The 22874-nt window shown below is 37.5% G+C and overlaps 1 protein-coding gene across 8 annotated transcripts in view; it reads right to left on the bottom strand.

Annotated features, from left to right (window-relative positions):
- The window catches only part of ARNT (aryl hydrocarbon receptor nuclear translocator), a 62932-nt gene that overhangs the window by 2512 nt on the left and 37546 nt on the right, over positions 1–22874 (bottom strand). For 2 of the 8 annotated variants that reach the window (XM_070268307.1, XM_023641233.2), the window contains exons 5-21: positions 22797–22841; positions 20194–20407; positions 17293–17506; positions 16000–16102; positions 14422–14487; positions 13931–14016; positions 11783–11859; positions 10759–10893; positions 8625–8699; positions 5733–5884; positions 3503–3613; positions 3273–3345; positions 2994–3117; positions 2705–2807; positions 2175–2322; positions 892–1051; positions 290–456 (exon numbers count right to left, since the gene is read on the bottom strand). In XM_070268307.1, coding sequence (XP_070124408.1) covers positions 290–456; positions 892–1051; positions 2175–2322; positions 2705–2807; positions 2994–3117; positions 3273–3345; positions 3503–3613; positions 5733–5884; positions 8625–8699; positions 10759–10893; positions 11783–11859; positions 13931–14016; positions 14422–14487; positions 16000–16102; positions 17293–17506; positions 20194–20407; positions 22797–22841 — 2053 coding nt within the window. Of the gene's footprint in view, positions 1–289; positions 457–891; positions 1055–2174; positions 2323–2704; positions 2808–2993; positions 3118–3272; positions 3346–3502; positions 3614–5732; positions 5885–8624; positions 8700–10758; positions 10894–11782; positions 11860–13930; positions 14017–14421; positions 14488–15999; positions 16103–17292; positions 17507–20193; positions 20408–22796; positions 22842–22874 lie in introns of all 8 variants that reach the window. The other 6 variants (XM_023641234.2, XM_023641232.2, XM_070268308.1 and 3 more) reach the window with 3 other exon arrangements.

The raw sequence follows: 22874 nt of genomic DNA, 5'->3' as shown, positions 1-22874 counted from the left end.
GTGGTTCTCCTTGAATTGGATAAAAGTACTTTCTTTGGCATCTTCACACAGCCTCGTGTCACTAACCACAGTCTGGTTAAAGGTTGTCTATCACACTAAGTTCACAATCTTTCCAATTAATGACATTTATTCCTACATGTCCCTACTCTGTCTCTCCCACATACCCCTCCCCAGCCTCCCTGCCCCAATCGAACACCTCAATCCATGCATGCTTCCTTCTCTGTCTCTCCTCCCTGACCCTTCCTCTCCTCCTAGTTTCTGGTTTTCTGAAATCTTTTCACCCTCTCACCTGGAAGACCTCAGGCTGGCCAGGTGGTTGTGCTGATGGCTGTTGAACATGTTGCTCATTAGAACTTGAACGATGATGAGGCTGCTGGCCCTGCCACTGGGGCCAGACACTCACACCCTCTGCTGTCCGTGTCTGGAACTGTCCTGCAGTCTGTCCAGTCTCAGGTGCTGGAAAGAGAGCAAGGAAGAATAAACAACTTCAATCTACTAACCCCACTGGAGAGGAGAAACACACATATAAGTACATGCAAGCATTAATTTTACTTAGATACCTTCTGCCCTTCTCTCTGCCAATTAATGCCTCTTGTATTTCAAAACCCAGGCCCAAATTAATTTTTCTTCTCTAGGTAGCCTTTGAAGAGTCCTTTGCTCATTTAGGTTACATTTGCATATTATTAAACTTCTAATACGTTGCATGCTTTTTGTTATATGTGCTAAAGTCTTTTTCATGTGGATAGGTTTTAAATTCCAAATGGACTGTCACCTTGCACTTCCCCATAATTAGGTTAGTGCACCCAGGACGCAAGCAAACCATTTTAACTATCAAACCTTTTCTCTTTAGTGCTGTGATTTTCCTGCTACCCTCCTTCTATCTAAACTCACCAAAGTTGGATCCCCGATTGGTGAGACTAGGGTAGGCAGCAGCACCAGGGGAGGCAGTGGACGCACCAGGGAGGGACATGGGGCTGAAGGAGGATGCAGTCTGAAAGTTGCCCACACCAAATTGGGAAGAGCGAGTCTTGGCTGTAGCCTGGGTAGCCACCTGCTAAAAGAGAGAAATGGATAGAGAACAATACATGGAACATTAACATTACCATACATACCATTCTTATGAGAGTCAACCCTTTGTCAATCACTGGATTCTGAGCCAAGCTCATCACTTAATTCCTATTGTATATTCCTTCTAATTAACTCCCAATCTCCCTCGACACTATTTCTAGGTAGTTGTGATAAAGTGCAAAAAGCAAAGAATTATGGGATTAAAATAAGTATACATTTAGAGTTGTGAGAATTAAATGAAAATGATTTAAATGAAAGCATTTTATAAACTGTAAAGTTATAAAAACTAGAGGCATTAATAACAGTACAGTACTACATAAGGAGAAAAAATACTTTGCTTCATTTTATTATTCAGTCTTATTGCATTCATTTGTTCTTAATGGTGTCCTTTTTTTTGGTAACTAAACATTTCCCTCACCATAAGAGTAATGCATATGCACTTGGAATATTTGGAAAGTAAAGGAAAAAAAAGAAAATCATTTATAATTCTATCACCAAAGACCCATGGTTAACATTTTTGATAATTTCTTCCAGTTTTTATTTTCCTATGGATTTTTTATACAATTGAGATCATACAGCATATAACAATCCTGAAGCCTACTTTTGTTTTTGTTTTTTCATTTAAAATATCACTTATGCAATATAAGCATACATTAATATATGAAAGAATATTAGCTTTAGGCTTAACATACATAAACACATAGAGCTTATAAGGATTTTTCAACACTTTTTTTTTAAACAGACATCAGTCTCTGTGTAAATTAGTAATTAACTTTCTCCTTTGTTCTTATAGTTTGTAGCACTAACCAAAGTGGACACTTCTTAAAATTTACCTCAAAACTAATCTGAAAAATCAAATCTGTTCAAGAAGTTCCGTGTGAGAAATTCTGATTTAAAGTGAATATGTGAAAAACCACAGACTCTGAGATTTTTGGATTATCTATGGTTTTTAATTATTTAGCTATTCCCAATAAAGATAAAAATTGGAAGGTAGGGGTGGGGATTGATGAGAAGATATCTATGGTAGACAATGATAATTTTATATATGGAAAGCAACCTAACCAAACAAAACTGTACACAGGGGACAGAGAAATGAAAAGCTTTACCTGGGCAGAGAAGCCTGGGCGGGTGCTAGGGGTCCAAGTTGGGGTTGCTCCCTGGGTGGGGTTGGAGTGACGGGAAATCTGGGCCAACATCTGCCCTGCAGAAGCTGATGGCTGGACGATGGTTACAGAAGGGGCCAGACCACTATTTCTAGGAGTGAACAAATAGTGAGGTAAAGGATTAAAAGGATGGGTGTACCACAGAATCTGGGAATTGCAGGACAATCTAGCACTATCCCTAGATTCCCCTGACTTCCCTAAGTTTAAGGAAAACTTGATAACAGAATTTAGAAAAGACAAGAAAGACTGACAGTCACACACTGATCAAGACACACAGAGATAAAACGCAGAACATGGCAATAGGACAGGTGCAAAAAACAGCAGGAAGAAAAGCAGCTTGCCTCATCCTAGGCCCTACAAGTTCCACTGCTTTGTCTGAAAAGACCAGAGAAAGCTAGGGAAGAATAAAACCTGGAGTCAGCAACTGAATCTTTCAGTTGCCCTATAAAGCAACATACACATATGGGGCTCACCTGAAATTCTCTGCCGGCCTGGGGGTAGGAGGGAATGTGTTGCCCTGGGAGAATAGCTGTTGGGTGGCAGGGACAGTGCTGGAGGAGATGCCTTTACTCTGATCTGTGGACCAAAAGGAGTGGGGGGAGGGCCAGTCAAGGGGCTGTAGTATATTAGTTCAGCAAGTTCCTGTTTATTCATAAGGTATTATAATTAAGTGGAAATATGTTGGAAGACTACTGACTGGGCAGCAGCAGGTCCATCAGTAAATGATCAAAATGAGAATTTAAAAGGAAAACGAAAACATACCTGCATTGATGTTGGAGTAGATTTCTGAAAATCTTGGGTCTCTATCCTGGGCAAATAGACCATCTGACTTCTCCAGGGGTTTGCTGTGTTCTGGCCCTGTGGTTGTCACAGGCTGAACAGAAACCTGTGGAATACAATGATAAAAATAACCATGAAAGGTTTAATATGACAGTTCAATAACCTCTAAATTCATATAAAGATACACATACACTCTAACTGGCACTGGGGGACATTTCTTAAGGAAATGCTCACTGTCCTCTTCAAAGAAGACACACTAACCTGGGAATGATTGTAGCTGGCCAGTCCATCTCGTCCTGGTACCACCTCCAACTCCGTTTGCTGTTGCTGCTGCCTATATGTTAAAGGCCAGTGAGGAGAGAAATAGGAAAAAAGATTCTAAAAAAGAATCTTAAAAGGCGCTTAAAGACATAAACAAACAAAGAGGATTGCAGACAGCCACCCCCTAGGCTAGTCACTGCTCAATAAATGTTTCTTCCATCATTTCTCACCTGGGTGCCAGCTGCCCTGTGCCCATCTCCAGGGGTAAATTAGCTGAGGGACCTAGCTGTGGCCTCTGGATTGTGCTGGACAGTGTAGGCCGTGGTTCCTGGCTGGAGTTCCTGGGAAAATGGAGAGTAGACAGAACAGAGAAAAAAAAGCATCTGACTCTATTTGTACATAAAGTTCCATAGACTCACCTGTAGGTGGGGCAATCACTAATAAATTCCTTTCAAGTCCAATCCTACAGGTAACCTATAACTTCAGATTCAGCAAATCATTCACTATGGACAACATGGTACAAATAGAAACTATGTCCTCTGGCATAAGAGTTTATCCTGTTTGGGTTCTAACTCCTTGTAGTTATTCAATACCTAGTTGTTGGGGATATGTGTATGTGTGTATATTTATATATTGTGTTCAAAAAAAGTGTAAGTAAAAATCTGAAAGTACATACACTGAAACATTAACAAAGGCTATTTCTGGATAATGAGTATTTTTTTCCTCCTCTTTAAGTGTTTTCAATACTTCCCAAATTTTCTATAAAGAACATTCGTTAAAAATAAAATATTAAGAATTAATTAAAATTAATTTTGGTGGAAAAACTGTTTGTAAAAATGAAGAAAGCCATTACTGCCAGAAACAAATTCTTAAAAAGACTTAAAAATTTCAAAATTTAAACAAAATGGAAACACAAAACTATAGTTACTCTGTAATCTAAAGATGCAAAAACAAAAAAAAACCTACAATGATCCTGATCATATACCTGAGTCCTAAGCTAATAAAAATTTCTAATTCAATCCACTGTTATACTAAGTTAATTAGCAAAGAATTAAACTTTACAAGCCCTAAAAATTGAACTGGAGGATACAGACTCAATGTTGTCACCAGGTATAATCAGATCTTCAAAAGGTGGGTTCAAAGCCAATTCTACACAGATAAAATGGAAAAGGAACTTGACAACTGATACTAAGATGGGTACAATAAAAGACAAAGAATGTGGAGACAGTGGAACCCTCATACATTGCCGATGGGAATATAAAATGCTACAGCAGATTTGGAAAATAGTTTAGCAATTCCTCAAAAGATTAAACACAGAGTTACCATGTGACCCTGCAACTCCACTCCTAGGTATATACCCAAGAGAACAAAAACATAACCACACAAAAACTAGTATGCAAACATTCAGAGCAGAATTCTTAATAGCCAAAAAATGGAAACAATTCAATGTCTATCAACGGATGAACGGATAAACAAAATGTAGTATATCCATACAAAGAAGTATTATTTAGCAATAAAAAGAAATGAAGTACAGACACATGCTACAACATGGATGATCCTTAAAATATTATACTAAGTGAAAGAGGCCAGTCATAAAGGAATCACATATTGTATGATTCCATTTATATGAAATGCCTAGAATAGGCAAATTTATAGAGACAGAAAGTAGACTAGCTGTATAGGGCTTGAGCGGAGGGATGACAGTTAATGAGGATTCTTAAAGCGGAATGAGCATGTACTGAAATTATATTATGGTAATAGCTGCACAACCTTGTGATATACTAAAAAAAACTGTACACTTTAAATGGGTGAATTGTATGGTATCTGAAATCTATCTCAGTAAAACTGTTTTTTACAAAGCTGAGAGAGAAAGCTCTAAAGAAAGGAATCAAGGAATAGAGCAACAGAAACTAATGAAAGAGTGGATGTAACTATGCTCTAAAGCAAACTATGGTCCATGGGTCAAATCCAGTCCATTGCTAGTTTCTGTAAATAAGCCTCTGGACCATAGCCATCTTTGTTCATTTCATTTGTCTAGGACTGTTTCTGTGCAACAAAAGCAGAGTTAAGTAGTTGCAATAGAGATTGTATGCCCCACAAAGCTAAGATATTTATTATCTGAATGTTTACAGAGTTTGCAGACACTTGCTTAGGAGAAAAATTCTGCAAGACAAGAGCAATAAACTGAGGTACAAAACAAAATCCTTTCTAGAAAGGGTTGAAACATAAAATTGAAATACAAACGCTTCACACCTCAGAACCTAGTCTCTAAACTATTATTTAAAATCTTATTCTACCTGGATAAACTACCCCAAATTCTAAGAAGTTGGAAGATGAGGAACTTCAAACTAATGGTATTTACTACCAGAAAAGTAGAAGAGGAGGAGGTAGCCTGACAAGGCTAAGCAGACTTGGCCCATGAGAAATCCCAACACTGGAAAAGGCCTTTATGGTACATACTTCACATTGGTGTTGGTACAGATGATGTACTCAATTTCATCTGAGTAAGGGTTCTGGAAAGTAAAGGAGCTGGTTCTCATCCAGAGCCATTCTCGGTTCTTAGACCGGAACCGGAACATGACAGACAGCACCTGGCCTTTTAACTTCACCACCTGAAAAAGTTTTCATGCTATCAGTGAAACCCATAAGAAATTCTCTTTAGAAAAGTTTTTTTTAAATTTCCCATTTCTACAACTCTAAGATTCTTGTGTCACCATCCTTGAAGTACCAGTCTCTTTCAATGTTACTAATCAAAGCATGATGAGGAGTGAAACCTAAGTGACTAAATAATGAGGAGGTATATTTATCATGTTTCTTCCCAGAGTCCCAAGCTATCTGACCACTTTAATCAAAGTCAAAAAGGAGTAGCAATTACTTCCAGGAGAGAAAAGACTGTTTCTCCACTTCCCTTGGAAATTTCCTTAAAGATATGCTGATATAGCTTTACAAGTCTGTATTAGAAATTTGTAAGTTTAATAACACTGAATATAACTTACACATTGCTCCTCAATCCTAGCTTTTTCTCCCAAACCTGAGAATTTCTGTTTTCACAGCACCTGTGGAGGTTTCTATAAATAAAACTAAGTTGGCTTGTCTTGTTTTGCTTTTGTTTTTTTTTTTGGGGGGGGGGGGGTTGTGCTTTTTCTCCCCAAATCCCCCCAGTACATAGATGTCTATTTTAGTTGTGGGTCCTTCTGGTTGTGCTATGTGGGATGCCGCCTCAACGTGGCCTGATGAGTGGTGCTATGTCCACGCCCAGGATTCGAATCAGCAAAACCCTAGGCCACCAAAGCGGAGCACACGAACTTAACCCTTCGGCCACAGGGCCGGCCCCTGCTTTTCTTTTTAAAAAGAAAGTTATTTTAGATTATTTTAGTTTCTAGTCTCATGGAATAGAAAATAATCTTTTGACTCTCCCTCTCTAACAATAATAAAATAATATTAGCAGCTAACATTTATGTCAAGCACTGGGCTATGTGCTTTTTATTTTTTTTAAGAAAATCAATGTTTACTTAACATGACCAAAAAAATGAGATGTGAACATCTGCATTTAAACCATGGTAAGTAGCTTTTAACACGCATGCTCTGTACAATATGTACACAATAAACATAATTACATTTGTACACAAACTAAGTACTGGATTTGAAAACATGCTTATTGCTGGACATATATATTCCAATGAAATATAGACTCAAGTGCTTCAAGATGCCTACACCTTAAATTGTTTTTTAAGAAACAGTAAGTGATAACATTTGTGTTTTAAGCTGACACGAGTGTGGCAGTAACTAACTGCTGATGTAACAATCTGAGAATTATATCAGAAAATGGGACATTTTCATTTTCATTCAGCAATAATAAAATGGCACATTCTAAATATATATATAGGGGCCAGCCTCATGGCTGAGTGGTTAAGTTCGCGTGCTCCACTTTGGAGGTCCAGGGTTTCACTGGTTCGGATCCTGGGTGCAGACATGGCACTGTTCGTCAGGCCACACTGAGGCAGCATCCCACATGCCACAACTAGAGTGACCCACAACTAAAATATAAACTATATACTGGGGGGATTTGGGGAAGAAAAAGCAGGGAAAAAAAGAAGATTGGCAACAGTTGTTATCTCAGGTGCCAATCTTTAAAAAAATTAAAAATTAAAATAAATATATATATATAAAACTTTTACAAATGAAGTGTGAAACAAAGCACTGTAGTAACCAAAATGGGGGGATAAAGTGGGAAAACAAGCTTTGTTGAAAATAACTAAATTTATGTAATGAAAAGCAAGCAAAAAAAAAAATCCATCTAGACTTAAGAAACATCAAAATCTGGAAATCAGCAATTACGTAAGTGGTTGTTGACCGCACATTAAAAAGCACCTTTACTTATGTACTCTAAAGTCATAGCAGCAACTGATGTCAGAATAATAACCTTGAGATTATGTAGAGTATATATGAGCCATTAAAGCTGTTTTGAAATAGCCATTTCCCAGAAGTAATAAAATGACACTCTGTGGCCAAAAGCATCAGAACTATAAATTTCATGAGTTTAAAATATCCTGTACAATATCTTGTCACACTGCCAACGGTCTACGTCCTTAGCTTTCAATGGTTTCAACAGAAGTCAGAATAGTTTTTCTGAGACAACACACACACAAAATATGATTCTCCTGTGAGCTACAGCTGAGTGGATGGAAGTGGTGATGCTGAGGACTTAGGACACAGGGAGAGACTTTTCACTGCCATTGTCTGATTTCCTCTACAAGTTGGGCTATGTGCTTTAAATGCATTACCTTATTTACTCTTCCCAAGTGTCTTCTAAAGTACCATCATTATAACCATTGTATCAGTACGGACACCTGTGAGGCTTAAAGAGGAAAATTAACTAGTCTAACATAAAGGAAGAACTGCTAGCTAAAGCCAAGTCTGTCCTGAAATTAAACTCACCAGACACTTTCAGGATTTACGGCCTGAAAATTATAATTAAGAGTCAGCTTAAAATTAAGAATCAACTCTCACCTATCTATAAAAGAACTGTGAAATGAGCTTTTCTACTACTATCCACAGTTCAGTGAAGCCTAGAATATTTTAAATACTTTAAAGACAGCCCCTTGGATACAGCTAGTTGGACACAAAACAGTGAGCAGCCAAAGCCAAACGAAAGTACCTTGGACATTATCCATAGCTTCAAAGTACTGGTCCTTTTCTGTTCCTTAAAAATACAGGTTAAGTACTAAAGAATGTAAAACGTAGTGTCTGCCACAGTACTCAATCAGTGGTCAATAAGTATTTGTGGAATGAATGTGCTAATAGATACTAGATAAAAATATTATTTTGACCCAAACTAGGGAAAAAAGTTACCTGTTGGAAGCTGTCTCTTAGAAGCTGCTGGTCTTCAGGGTGACAGAATTCTACAATATTCTTTCCTAAGAGTTCCTAAAAGCGAAAAAGAAGAGTAAGATTGACACTTCTATGATCATCTAACTTTCCTGGCCCATCAGCCGAGGACTTGGACTTTATTTCTCCTGTCTTTACCCTAGGATTATAGATAAGTGTGGAGGTAAAAAAAAAAAAGAAAAAAGAAAAGAAATACAAGAAGATGCAATCTGCTAAGCAACTGGCATCTAGAGCATTTTTCTTTTTCAGAATATAATACATTTATTTTAAATAACTGCATTTTTCACATATTTGAGGTATAATTTACATATATATAATTCACTCATTCTAAGTGAACAATTTGATGATCTCTATTTATTTGAACAGTTGTGCAACTATTACTACAACCCAGTTTTAGAACATGTCCACTGCTCTGCAAAGTTCTCCTGTGCCTGTTTGTAGTCAATCCCTGCTCCCAACCCCCTAGCCAACCATTGATCTGCTTTCTGCTTCTTTAGTATTGCCTTTTCTAGAAATTTCATATAAATGGAATCATATACAATATGCAGCCTTTTGGACCTGTCTTCTTTCATTTAACATAATATTCTTGAAGTTCATCTATGGTGTTGCATGTATCAATGGTATATTCCTTTTCATTGCTCAGCAGTATTCTCATATGAATATACCAGTTTGTGTATCCATTCACTAGTTCATGGACATTTAGACTATTTCTACTTTTGGGCCATTATGAGTAATACAGCTATGAACATTTGTATATAAATCTTTGTGTGAACATATATTTTCATTTCTCTTGGATAAACACCTAGGAGAATTGCTAGGTTGTATGGTAAGTTATATATTTAACTTTTTAGGAAACTGCCAAAATGTTTTTCCAAAGTGGCTATACCATTTTACATGTCTGCCAACAATGTATGAAGGTTTCAGTTTCTCCACATTCTTGCTAACACTTTTTGATTACAGCCATTCTAGTGGGCATATATTGGTATCTCATTGTGGTTTTAATTTGCACTTTCCTAATGACTAATAATGATGAGCATCTTTTTCTTTGCCATTCATATTTCTTCTTTGGTGAAATGTCTATTCAAATCTTGTGCCCCTTTTTACTGGCTGTTTATCTTAGTGAGTTATAAGAGTTCTTTATATATTCTGGACACAAATTCTTTTTCAGATATATGATTTGCGAATATTTTCTCCCAGTGTGTGGCTGGTCTTTTCACTTTCTTAATACCGTCCTTTTAAGAGGCAAATTTTGATGCAATCCAATTTACCATTTTTTTCTTTTGTAAATCATGCTTTTAGTGTCATATAAGAAATCTTTGTCTAATTCAAGATCACAAAGATTTTCTCCAAGAAGTTTTATAACTTTAGCTCTTACATATTCACATCTTTAAGTTGATTTTTGGGTATGGTGTGAGTTAAGAGTCTAAATTCTTTTTTTCTTTTTTTTTCATATGGATATCCAATTTTTCCATCACCATTTGTTGGAAAGACTTCTTTTCCCCACTGAACGGTCTTGGCATCTTTGTTGAAAATCAATTGACCATAAATGTGAGCAGAGACTCTATTCTGGTCTACTGATCATGTATCTATCTTTACACCAATACCACGCTGTCTTCATAATAACAGCTTCATAAGAGGTATTGAATCAAGTAGCATTAAGTCCTCTAACGTTCTTCTTCTTCTTCAAGACCTGTTTTTCACTAACTTCTTCACACAGCCAGAGCCAGAAGTCCCTCCTGGCCATTATAGTTTTGAAAGTTTATACGATGACTTATTTCTCAACTTGGGTATAGTTACCCAGTCTGCTGAATGAGCAATCTAAATAAAATCTGCATTAACATCAATAATAAAAATAAATAAATATTTGTACCTGCTGTTCCCACTTAATTTCACAAGCCATATTTTTCTAGATCAGATGACAACCTTAGCAGGAAGCTGAGAATAAATTTAGCTATTGATAGAATAAGATCATCTCCTTTTCTGAGCTGGGGCTGACATGTTTTGGCTATCTCTGGAATTACATGATTAAATAATCTCAGCAGAGCCACAGGAAAACAGAGGCCTAAGTATCAGTGGTGTAACAGCTCCAGCTCTTCACCTGTGGTTGGTAGCCAACAGTAGCCACACAGCGGTGATCTACAAAAGTGAAGATTCCCTCAATGTTGTGTCGAGAGATGAACTCTGTTGGTTGACAAACATTACTCATATCTGTACAGTTGGGAGAACTAGTTACCTGAAAGAAAAGAGATAAAAATGAGATTAAAAAGACACCATTCTTTACAGATGTATTTCCTATTTCCTCATGGTCATTTGTACAGACATGAGGTTCCCAGTTTTAAGAATTTCTAGCGGGGAGGGCAAAAGGGGAGATTAGGCTCACATGTGAGGGGATGGACTATAACTAGTTTTTGGGTGGTGAACATGATGTAATCTACACAGAATTCGAAATATATTATGATGTACATCTGAAAGCTATATAATGTTATAATCCAATGTTACTGCAATTAAAAAAAAATAAAATTTAAAAAAAAGAATTTTTGAACTTTCACATCTCATCTGGAAAAGAAAAAATGAAAATCACAATCAGAGAAGGCATGAGATCTAGCCGCACTCCTACACATGTACTCTTTACCAACTTTGTAAAGAAAGATGAAAATTCATTCAACCCAAAACCCACCTACTTTCATTTACCTACACTATGTTCATTGTTCAGATTGGAAAATTATAGCGCCAAGTAACCACGAAACTTATCTATTTTTATGAGAAAAATCAAAATAATTTCACTTCTCTATTGTTAGTCATGTAATGATAAAATGAAAAGATCTCTCTTCTTTTGCATAGGAGCAAAAGAAATTAGTTGGAAATAGAAAAGTCAGCCCTGTAAAGGTAAAAATATGAAAGATAACCAGAAAAGATCTGCCTCCCTCTCATCCTCTTCAGCTTCTGCTAAATCCAAGAGAAGTAATGTTAACCACAAATGCCATATTCCTTCAAATATTTGCAATTTTATACAATTCTTCACTTGTACTCAGAGAATAAAAGAAAAGTAACACAAACAAGTCCTGAAGGAGATTTGTTCTCATTGAAAAGGGATGATATGGGTGTGGAAAATTCACACTTGCCTGCAGTCTGCCAATGGCCACTAGGCAAAACTTGCTCCCCTGGCCAGCCTCTGGGTCATCATCTGGGAGGGAGACACCTTCAGGAAGGTGAAGTTAAAAGGTTAAATAGGGATCTCAAACTGAACTGCCTTAAAAAATCAGGTAGGTAAATATTTAAAATACATGTAAGTATGAAGAGGCTAGGTACAAAACAATAGAGAGTGCTAAAAGATAAAAATAAAAGTAAATAACTACATAGAATTTACCATACATGCCAGGTACTGTTTTAAGTATTTTTATATATATTAATTCATATATTTTACCCATATCAATTGTGATAAAGTACAGAGTACAGGTCCCACCTGAAGTATTCTAAAAAACTATGCTGGCCAAACTAAACACACGTGAAGACAGCCATTCATTCTATGACTATATCATAGGCAGAGAACAGACATCGTGCCCAACCTGTGACTTTTTTTTGTTTTCCCCCTCCCCAAAGCCCCAGTAAATAGTTGTATATATCCTAGTTGTAAGTCATTCTAGTTCTTCTAGGCCCCCACCACAGCATGGCAACTGACAAACGGGTGGTGTGGTTACATGACCAGGAAGTGAACCCGGGCCACCAAAGCAGTTAGTGCAGAACTTAAATCACTAGACCATCAGGGCTGGTTGTACCAGTGACTTTTAAAATAAGCAAACCACCAAAATTTAAATTAAATCAAACACCAATCGTTATTTATGTCCTTTGGAAAAGAGGGAAGCTAATGTTTCAATGTTTTATGAGGAAAGGGAAGAAGACTGTATTTTCTCTCTACTCTTTGCATAGTTACCTTCTTTTTACCAAGAAAACTATTACTTCCTTGAGAACTATAAAGAAGTATGAGGAGGCCGGTCCCGTGGCCGAGTGGTTAAGTTCGTGCACTCCGCCTTTGGCGACCCGGGGTTTCACCGGTTCAGATCCTGGGCGCGGACATGGTAACACTCATCAGGCCACATTGAGGTGGCGTCCCACATGCCACAACTAAGAGGACCCACAACTAAAAATATACAACTATGTACTGGGGGGATTGGGGGAGAAAAAGCAGGGGGGAAGAAAAAGGACAGAAAAAAGAAGATCAGCAACAGTTGTTAGCTCAGGTGCCAATCTTAAAAATAAAAAAAGTATGAAAGACCATGTATTCCTTAAGTATATGGTTTATACAGTATATAAACTAAAAAGTGCAAATGTCATTACTGCTTAAAATTAACTTTCCTTGATTATATTTAAGTACCATTTATTGGGTACCTACCATATGCCAGACACTGGCCTGGGTACTTTTCTTACATTAAATCTAATCCTTACAATAATTCCATATGGGCTGTATTATACAAATTATAAATGAGAAAACTGAGGTTTTTTAAATAAAGAGCAAGCAACTTAACACAAAGTTATACTGCTAGTAAAAAACAATGCCAGAATTAAATGCAGGTTTTTCCAAATCCAAAGTTTAATTTCTTACCAAAATACACCATTACACCATCTTGCCTCTCTTTTCTCCTAGTTTCTGTCTCCCTGCACCACCCCCCACTTCCCAGTCATACCCATCCAGCAGAGAATAAAGTTGCTAACATTTGTAAATTCTGACAAACCAGTTTAAAAGGCTTATCTTCGCACCCCAATCACCTTTCTCACATTCCCTGTTTGACGTCAAGTTCTAGTAAAGCTAATTTGCTCACAACCTGAATTAAAGCCTTTGCAGAGAATATCCCCTTTATAAGTCACTACAGTTAAGCCATTTCCCTCTTCTCCCTCAAAGTCTTGCTCCTACTTTAGAAAGCTTGCTTAAATTAACCACCTTCAGTGCCAACTGTTTCTTTGCACACAAATACCTGGTGTAGAACACAGTATTCAGTATACATTATCATGAATTTGCACATTTAAAAACTACATTCTGTGACACAGCCAACATGGAATCATTTTTAAGTCTGAGTAATCCATATCCATCTCCCCAACTGGAATATAAGCTCCATAAGGGAAGGGAAGGAGTCTGCTTTTTCTTTCCTATTTTCTTACAATTTATACCAAAGTACGCTGCATATACCAGGTACACGATAAACGTTAGCTAACTTTCTCTGATCCTGTGAGGAATCTGCTGCACCAAGGGAGAAATCACTATCCAACTTCCATACCTGCTGGGGGCCATGCTTTGATGTAGCCTGTGCAGTGGACCACTACGAAGTGAGGTTCCCCATCCTTCACAGAGCCAAGTCCATTCCTAGAAGAATTACAAGCGTAAGGAGAAAACCTACCCAGTACCACTTAAAAGGCAATGCTGGCTTACCACCTTTAACTTTAGCCTCCTGGGTGTTTAGAAAACAAGATAACTGTACTTGGACCTTTCCCACCCAAAAGTGACCACCATATTTTTCTCCCTTGCCAAAGTAATGCAAATAAAAGGTACTGCAAGAGGAAGAAAGTAGGTAAAGTGACAAGGCAACTTCCTTAAACAGGATGAGCAAAAGAAGCTTTAGAAAATACTGCCAGGAAAAAAAAGTAACTGGGAGGTGAGGGATGAGAGCGAGGGTTGCTCAAGGAAGTACTACAGTAAAATAGTCGAAGAAGTGACGATCTTCACAGGAACTTGGCCATCCCTTTGGTTTTTCAGTGCCTAGGATCTCACCTGCATCTGTTCCTCACAAAGCTCAGTCTGTTCATGGAGACTGGGTCCACAGAGCTATTGCCACACCTGTTTCAATGAACAGAGAGATTAAAAGCAATTAAGCTGCGCTATTAAAGTACTTATCTGTTAACTGCCAGATGATAGACTCTGGATACAACTAGACAAAGAAAACTGGTAACAATGCTCCTAACAAGGAGGGATGGAGAAGTCAAGTTTGGTATTTCTAAAACTTATGACTGTCCTAGAATTTGAAGTCAAAATGTTCCACATGCTCTTCAAATGCAGAGATTCTCTACATTAGGGATCAATATGCTTTTTCTCTAAAAGACTAGACAGTAAGTATTTTCAGCTTTGTGGGCCACACAATCTGTTCCAACTAGTCAACTCTGCCATTATAGCATGAAAGCAGCCACAGACAATATGTAAACAAATGGGGATGGCTATGTTTCAATAAAACCTTATTTACAAATAAAGAATTGTGGTTTGCTGACTCCAGCTCTATACTGTAAGCCAATCTATTTGCTACATTTTCTTACTATTTATCTTTCTCCTGCATATATCTTTGCGTTAGCCATGTCCACATATTGGGACACTCTCTCCCATCCTCTCTACTTTCCCTCTCGTTTAAAATAAAAATAATAGACAAAACTTACATAGAATTTAATATGTGCCATGTACTATTCTAAGCATCTTTACATATATTTATTCATCTTATCCTCACAACTTTATAAGCTTGATATTAATATAACTCCCAATATTAGAAGATGAAATCAAAACATAAAGTAGTGATTTAATCTGCTCAAAGTCTCAGAAGATAGGAAGTGGCAAATCAGTAGTCTAGGTCTAGAAGCTACTCTAAACTACTAAGCCACGTAATATTCAATTTTGTAACTCTCCCAGGAAACCTTTCATAATGTCCTACTCATTATTTATAATAATCATCTTGTCAGTACAATGTAGTCAATTTTCATTATACAACCTGAACTTATTTTGTGATTTTAAGAGATGTCATTTCTACCTGTGTAGAAAGTACCACAGAAAGTATCCTTTCTTCAGAATTCTAAAATATACAGTATATAATTTATAAACACTAAATACTAACCAAAAGATATAAGAAAGTCTCAAATTTCCACAAAAAATCAATGCCAAAATGGTCTGAGTATATGGATGTTGTCTTGTGATATACTGGGAAAAAATACAGGGTTTGGGGTCTGATTATGGATTAAAATAAAATCCTGTATCAGACATTATCTATGTAATCCTAGGAGGTTAATTTCTTTGCATCTGTTTTTTTCATCAGCAAAACAGTAACTATGAATTCTACCCTATAGGGCAGTTGGGGGAAATGAGATAACAGACATAAAGCACCTATCACAATGTCTGGCATAGGAGGCATTCAGTAAATGTTACTTCCTTTATCAAACACTTGATTCTGTGTTACAACCCATGTGGGTCTTGAGAGTTAAATTTACTCCAACTGGAGCTTGGATTTAAAAGTTTAACTCCTCTGACCAGACATCAAACCCTCAGCTCTTAATCCTTCCTATGTCACATCACAATCCACAGCCTGGCACCCACCTCATGCGGCAAATAAACGATCTCCTTGAGCCCATACACATCCTCATGGAAGACTGCTGACCTTCCTTTTTCACTGTTCCAGTCTTCAGATCAAGGATACGCCCTGAAGAAGAATGTGAAGAGCAGTCTAGAGTGCATGCTTGTGTGTGGTGAAGAGGGGGGAGAGGTACTTGAGGCAAAGATAAGTAACCACCCTGTTCATGCGCTCCAATCTCCTTGCTTATAACAAAATATGCCAAGCAGGGGATGGATTTTTGTCAAGCCTAAAATGCCTCAATTCCTACCAATGAATCTTACTCTTAAATTCAAAGGCAGCACTGAAAATAACCTTGCGCAAGGGAAGGCACGAGTGGAAAGTAATGTTGGCAAGCAAGACGCAAGGCTATATTCTTGGGTCTAATTATTTTTATACACATGCATGTAAACACACACACACACAGAGTGAACATCATTGGTTTAAAAACAAATAATCTCATATGCTATAGGAACACACATCTATCTGAAGCCAAAACTGTTCCTCCCTTTATTATATAGAAATCAAAGGCAACTTTTGGGGAAAAGAAGAACTAGAAAAACGAAATCCATAAAAACATAAAAGAGGGGGAAACTAAATAACAACTTTCATATGACCGTAATGGACTTTTTGTCATTTTATTTTAATTACCAGTTTTGGTCTGCTTCCACTTTAAAATTTTTTCCAGAGTTGCTTAGGAGCAGATGTGACTTGTTTCCTTTAGCCAAACTCTGACAAAAGGACTGAAGAACATTAAAATAGAGGGGCAAAAAAAAATCAAAAACAAAAACAAGACAGAAAAATAGTACAGATACAAAAAAAAAAAAAACGAAGGAAAGAAACTTTACACTGACTGACAACTACTCCCCTCTAAAATAAAAATCTACTCTCATAGAACCCGGTACAAAGCCAAAACCAAGCACAAGCATGTAGGAAAAATACCACGTAATTACCCACACAAATGAGACAGAAACATGGATAATTTAATTCTTTTAGAATGGAAAAAGTTTATTGTAGGTTTGTCTTTTACTATCTACACTAATATTAAGATTAAAGTAAACTTTTATATGAGCATTGTCACTAAGGAAACATTTTCTAAGGATGAACTACAAAGTGTATTATCTGAATGTGGATAAAAAGAACTGATTATATTCATTAAAGGAGGAAATTCTAGAAGCCCTGTCAGATTCAATGAACAAATTTAAGAGCTAAAACAACTCATCTGTCTCAGAAAAAAAAAGAAGGAAGGAATTCCCATTTTCCATCCACATAACTCATACCTGTCAGGGCATTTTCCGAAGTGGAAAGCTGCTCACGAAGTTTGTCCACATCATCCGGGTGCACCTGATCATAGAGTGTGCTACCAAACCATTCAGATTGTGGCTGGTTCAAAACAGGGGTCACTGAGTCAGAGACATATACCACCCGGCCTGTCTCACATGAAACAATAAACAGAAAGCCATCTGCTGCCTCCAAGATCAAATGTTTCAGCTCCTGCCCAAGGAAGAGAATAAAAGTTAATACTGAACTCTGAAAAACCACATAGTATTATTCATGGAAAGAAGTAAGACTCTTCAGGCCATATGTATCTCTCCATAAGCAGTTGCTGGCTCCTGCCTGATCCAAAGCTACAGCTTTGCACTCTAAATGTAATTACGTTCACTAACAAGACAGTTTTTTCCAATAGATATTTCCTCAATGTCTCTATGTCAGTATCCACCTCCTCCTCTTTACCTCATGACTCAAGATGGGGAATAAAAAGGCTTATCATTAACAATAATTGAGTTCTTGATCTCACCCCCTCTGGTCTCTTTTTAAGATGTGTTCTACAAATATTCCCATTTTTTCTCTTTCCCTTCAGATCTATTAATATGTTCAAGTTTTTTCAAGTCCACACAAATCTTCCCTCAACTTTGCCCAACTCATCCCTCTTTTTAAGTCCCAAGCCTATACTAAGAGTAATGTTATAGTCACTGGCTCTATTCTCTTATCTTTCATTTATTTCTCAATCCCCCTGCAATCTTCACTCTAAACCACTGCATTCCTGTTTTTTTCAGGTTACTAATGTCTTCCTTACTCCCAATTCAAGTCCCCTTTCCTGGGTCTTTATCATTTTACTCAATCTCTCTGCAGAATATGACAACATTGTCCATTTTATCCTTTAACTTTTATTTTCCCCTAGCTTCTACGACACCACACTCCAACTTCTGCATCCTTCCTAAATGTCTCTTCTCTGCTTCAGGCTCCCTTTCCTCTGTTTAAGTCTTAAGGTAGGCATTTCTAAGGTTCTATCTTAAGTTCTCGTCTCGACTTATACCATACTCTCTCCCTGAGAAATCATATTCACTCCCTCTCACTATGAAAAGATACCCAAGTCTACATCTCTAGACTTGCCTAATTTTTTTTTCCTGAGCTTTAAGCAGACCTGAATTCCAAGTTATCTGTTAAACATTTCCAAATAGATGTTCTACCAGAAACTGAATTTCAGTATCTCAAAACCTGTCGTTATCTCCCCCCTAAAAAACAATACTCTGTGCTCTTCCAGTATTCCCTTTCTCACTTAACAGTATCACCTTCCTCTCAGGCTACAAATCTCAAAATCTAACTACTCTCTCCCACACTCCAGTGATAACTCAGCTTTATCAATTCTATTTTCCAATACTATGTCACTGTCATAGTCATCTTATGCCAAGACTAATGAAGTGGTTTCCCTGCTTTCACTCTCTCCAATTGACGCTTAAAATGCTATCACATCTACTAATACATTTTTGATGGCTCCTCATTGCCTAAAAATTAAAACCTAAATTATTTAACATAACACCTAAATATTCCATCATCAGGTCCAAGCCTAGCTTCCTATTATCTCCCAAGGCATGCTCAACTATCTAATTTTCCTTGAATAACCCAATCATTCTCACTAGGCTTTTGCTCAAATTATTCCCAATATTTACAAGATTCTCCCCTATTCTTTGTTTCCATATTTGCACTTATAAAGAATTTACTATTGCACCTCTATTATAGAACTGATTCTGTGTTTATATCATGATTTATTTATTTACATGTCTGTTTCCATCAGTGACTATCTCTTACTATTCTTTATATTTCTCTCAGCACAAAGCACCTAGTTATCCCACAAAAGGTGTATAACTGGAGTCTGTTGAATCAATATCTGCATGTGTACTGTTAGGACAAATTGATTAACTATTTCAACGTACACATATACAAAATCTGTGCTCTCTGTGCTTTCATATAGACCATCCTATTTGGAAAATTCTTCTTACTGCTTTCCTCCAAACCACATTCCTTCCTTCCTTCTTATCTTTTGAATAAAAGGGTGGTATTACAGGTCAATTTTTTTCTTCCTTATACTTCCTGTATTTTCCAAGTTTTCTTCAATAACCATGTGTTATTTTTAATAATCAAAACAGAGCATGGCTTCCTTACTCTTAGAAGTGTTTGCTGATCATTCTCACTCAGGCCTGGACACTCTATTCACTTCAGCCATCCTTCCAATATATATCTATCTAGTCCCATATAAACTAAGTTTTTAAAAAGGCATTTCTTCTCTGTATGCATTTTATCATTTTCACTTATGTGTGCATCCTGCCACTCACATATTCATATTCAGACTGAGTTTCTGAAAGGCTGGAAATGTTTTTGTCTTTTCTATATTTCTCATAGTGCCTCAAATGTAACAGACCACATCTCTAAGCAACAATGACTGCCTGTTAGACTCCTTTTATCACTAAAACTGGAAACTGCTTCAGGAATAAGAAATAGATTTCTTTCATCTTCTATAACCCTAAAGCCAACGAAGAAAAGCGGCTCCATGGACATAGCCATCTCTTCTCCCTGTGATTCCAGTCTTCTTCTTTCACCTTGTAGGCTGTATTCATGAGTGAAGTTCTAAAATACCTATAAGCTTGCTAGATAGTTTTCACAAGCCTTCTCTACTTCTCATTGTTCCAATGCTAATAAATGTTATAGACAGGGATCAAAATTCACTTTTCCATAGTCAGAATTTTTCCTTAAGAAATGAATTCTTGTCTTTTAAACAATCTACAGACTCAGCTCTGCTTTGACTCCCAATATAATGCACTATTCAGAATTATGGTCATTACTCCAAAAAGATTAAAACTTTCAACAGATTCTAGACTCTCTGAGCTGTACATCCCAGAGACCTGATCAGTGAGGAAGGATGGTTTGTAGGTGCCATCAGTGGATGTGTTGCCAGTTCCTCGCAAGGACTTCATATGAGAAACCGCCATGCGTAAGATGGTTAGCTTGTCTGGTTTTCGAGCCAGGGCACTACAGGTGGGTACCATGTCTGAGAGTTCTGTGATGTAGGCTGTCATCTTGTTCCGTCGCCGCCGTTCAATTTCACTATGATTTTCCCTGCATGGAGAGAGAGAGGAGAAACCCCATGCAGGTGGTCATATCTGGCCATTTGGGAGCAGAGAGACTGATATTGATACCAACTGAGCTGCTAAAGAAATGTGGTATTTAGATTTAGGGATGCTTAAGTCTCAGAAGTTAGAGGAAGGTTTGCCAACCTTCTCATGCAGAACAAGCATGGAATAGAAACTAACAAGGCAGACAGAGAATAAGGAGATCCCAGCAATTCCCTCTATCTCCTGAAACTTCACTTCCTATGTGAATTACTACTCCCTCAGAACAAAAGATATTTTAAGAAATGATAGTCTTAAAAAATGTTGATTTAGGGGCTGGCCCAGTGGTGCAGTGGTTAAGTTCACACATTCTGCTTCGGCAGCCCGAGGTTCGCCAGTTCAGATCCCAGGTGCAAACCTATGCACCGCTTGTCAAGCTATGCTGCGTCAGGCAACCTACACGTAAAGTAGAGGAAGACAGGCACAGATGTTAGCTCAGGGCCAGTCTTCCTCAGCAAAAGAGAGGAGAATTGGTGGCAGATGTTAGCTCAGGGCTAATCATTCTCAAAAAAAAAAAAAAATGTTGATTTTATTCACTTAAGTTCCTGAAAGACAAATAATAGCTTGGCTGGGGCTCTGTGTTTACTAATTCAACTTTTTAAAGGCTGAAAACATAAAATATCCAATTTTTTCCAACACAATTATGTTGGTCAACAGCTGATACAAGAATTGATGGTATAGATTCACTTGGTTTATAAAATGTTGTTCTAAGCCTCTCTCTTATTCTCAACACCACGAGGCAGAACTGGAAGATTCTAAAGTTTTATTTGTCCCACTAGTGCACAAAGTTATATCTGCTCCATCTGAGTGTGGTGCCAGTGCACTGAGCTCAAGAGATTATAAGATACCATTTACCAGAGGTCCCTTATGGGTCCCCAGTTTGGGACAAAGTGAATTGGAGAGTGGAATTGAAATGGGGAGGAAGATATGTAAAGGCCTGAAACAGACAATGTGGATCTCACCAGGGTAAGTAGATCACATCTCCAATACTGACTTCCTCAAAATCAAGACAGAATGATATCATTGTTAAAAATAATAATCCAGTAGTATTCAAACTGGATTTCTGAAAAGCTCAATAGTTCCTCAGTGTCTTCCATGGGGATGCCTCAAGGAGAAAACCAAACAACATACGACATTTCTGCTTCTACTTGAGCAGCTTTGCTTTTATCTTTTTTATTTACTTCTCTTACCACTTAAGGATCCTACCTGAACAAAAGTTCTTTGTCAAAACAAAAAGAAAAAATAAAACAGCTAATCTAACATAAATCTCTCTTTTAATGAGAAGAACAAACTAAGGTCAAGCAGTTAATTAAGTGGCTTTTGCAAGGGCTGCCCTCATTCCCAATGAATGCAATGCTCTTCCCACCATACCAGGCCAAATCAGTTTTCTGAAGAGTGAGTTAGTAGGAGGCATGAGTTGAAATGGCAGCAAAATGAGCTTGTGGCCCAGCTAAGAGAGGTAATGATGGGGGATGGGGGGTGGGGGGTGGGGGGCAGTAAAAATAGGTGTTGGTATCAATGATCTTTCTGCTACTGAGTCATCCCAAATCATAGAAAGCAGAAAAATATGGGCACAACATTTCCTCTGCAGTATTTCTACCTTAGCAACAACCAGTCTCCAAAGAGAACTCTAGAGTCTCCTTTCCAAATGGGAAAAAGGTCTCACCACATAGGTCCATGTTTAGTTACTTTGCCTGAGAAACATAAAATTCTACTCTCAAACTTAAAGCACCCATCTTCCTAGTATATGACAGATTTCTGACACTGAAGTCCAGAAGGCTAATCTTTTAAACAGCCACATCAAAGCTGCTAAAACTTTTCCAGGAAACTACAAAAGATTTAACCACTAAAGCAACACCAGTACTGCTGTGACACGGTAATCTATGCTGTGAATCTACATAGGAAAATAAGAGTGAGCCTTCTGGAGAGGTGTGTAGCAAATTTTTGAGAGGCCTAAGGACCAGAACTACTTGCAAACATGGATATACGTCTTAGTTTTCTGATAAAAGAGTATTTCTCTGCTAAAGCACCACGTGGCACAGCTGCCTTGTCTCTAAAAGCTTTTTATTCTGTGAAACTTGGTGCTGAGATAAAAAGGAAAAGAGAAAATTATAAACTAATAGCAATTTCTTAAAACCTAAGTAAAGTTCCCTCAACTCATCCCCTTTCTGATGGGGGAAGCCAAGGTTCCTGTTAAAAACTTCTAAAAAATCTTGTCCTCTCTTGTCACAGATAAGGAAAAACACAGAGAAAGGGGAAGAAGAGAGCAAGTAAGAAAAAGGATAGAAAAAGCAGCAGCATCTGCTTCATCATGCTGAAAGACACTGTTCTCCTACCTGGCGAGTCTCTCTTTATCCGCAGAGCTCTGCTCATCATCCGACCTAAAAACAGAATTAATGAACTAAGCTAAAATT

The sequence above is a fragment of the Equus caballus genome, chromosome 5 (assembly GCF_041296265.1).
Source record: "Equus caballus isolate H_3958 breed thoroughbred chromosome 5, TB-T2T, whole genome shotgun sequence".
Taxonomy (NCBI): domain Eukaryota; kingdom Metazoa; phylum Chordata; class Mammalia; order Perissodactyla; family Equidae; genus Equus; species Equus caballus.
Note: the sequence above shows the minus strand (reverse complement) of the source record. Positions and strands in the feature narration are given on the sequence as shown.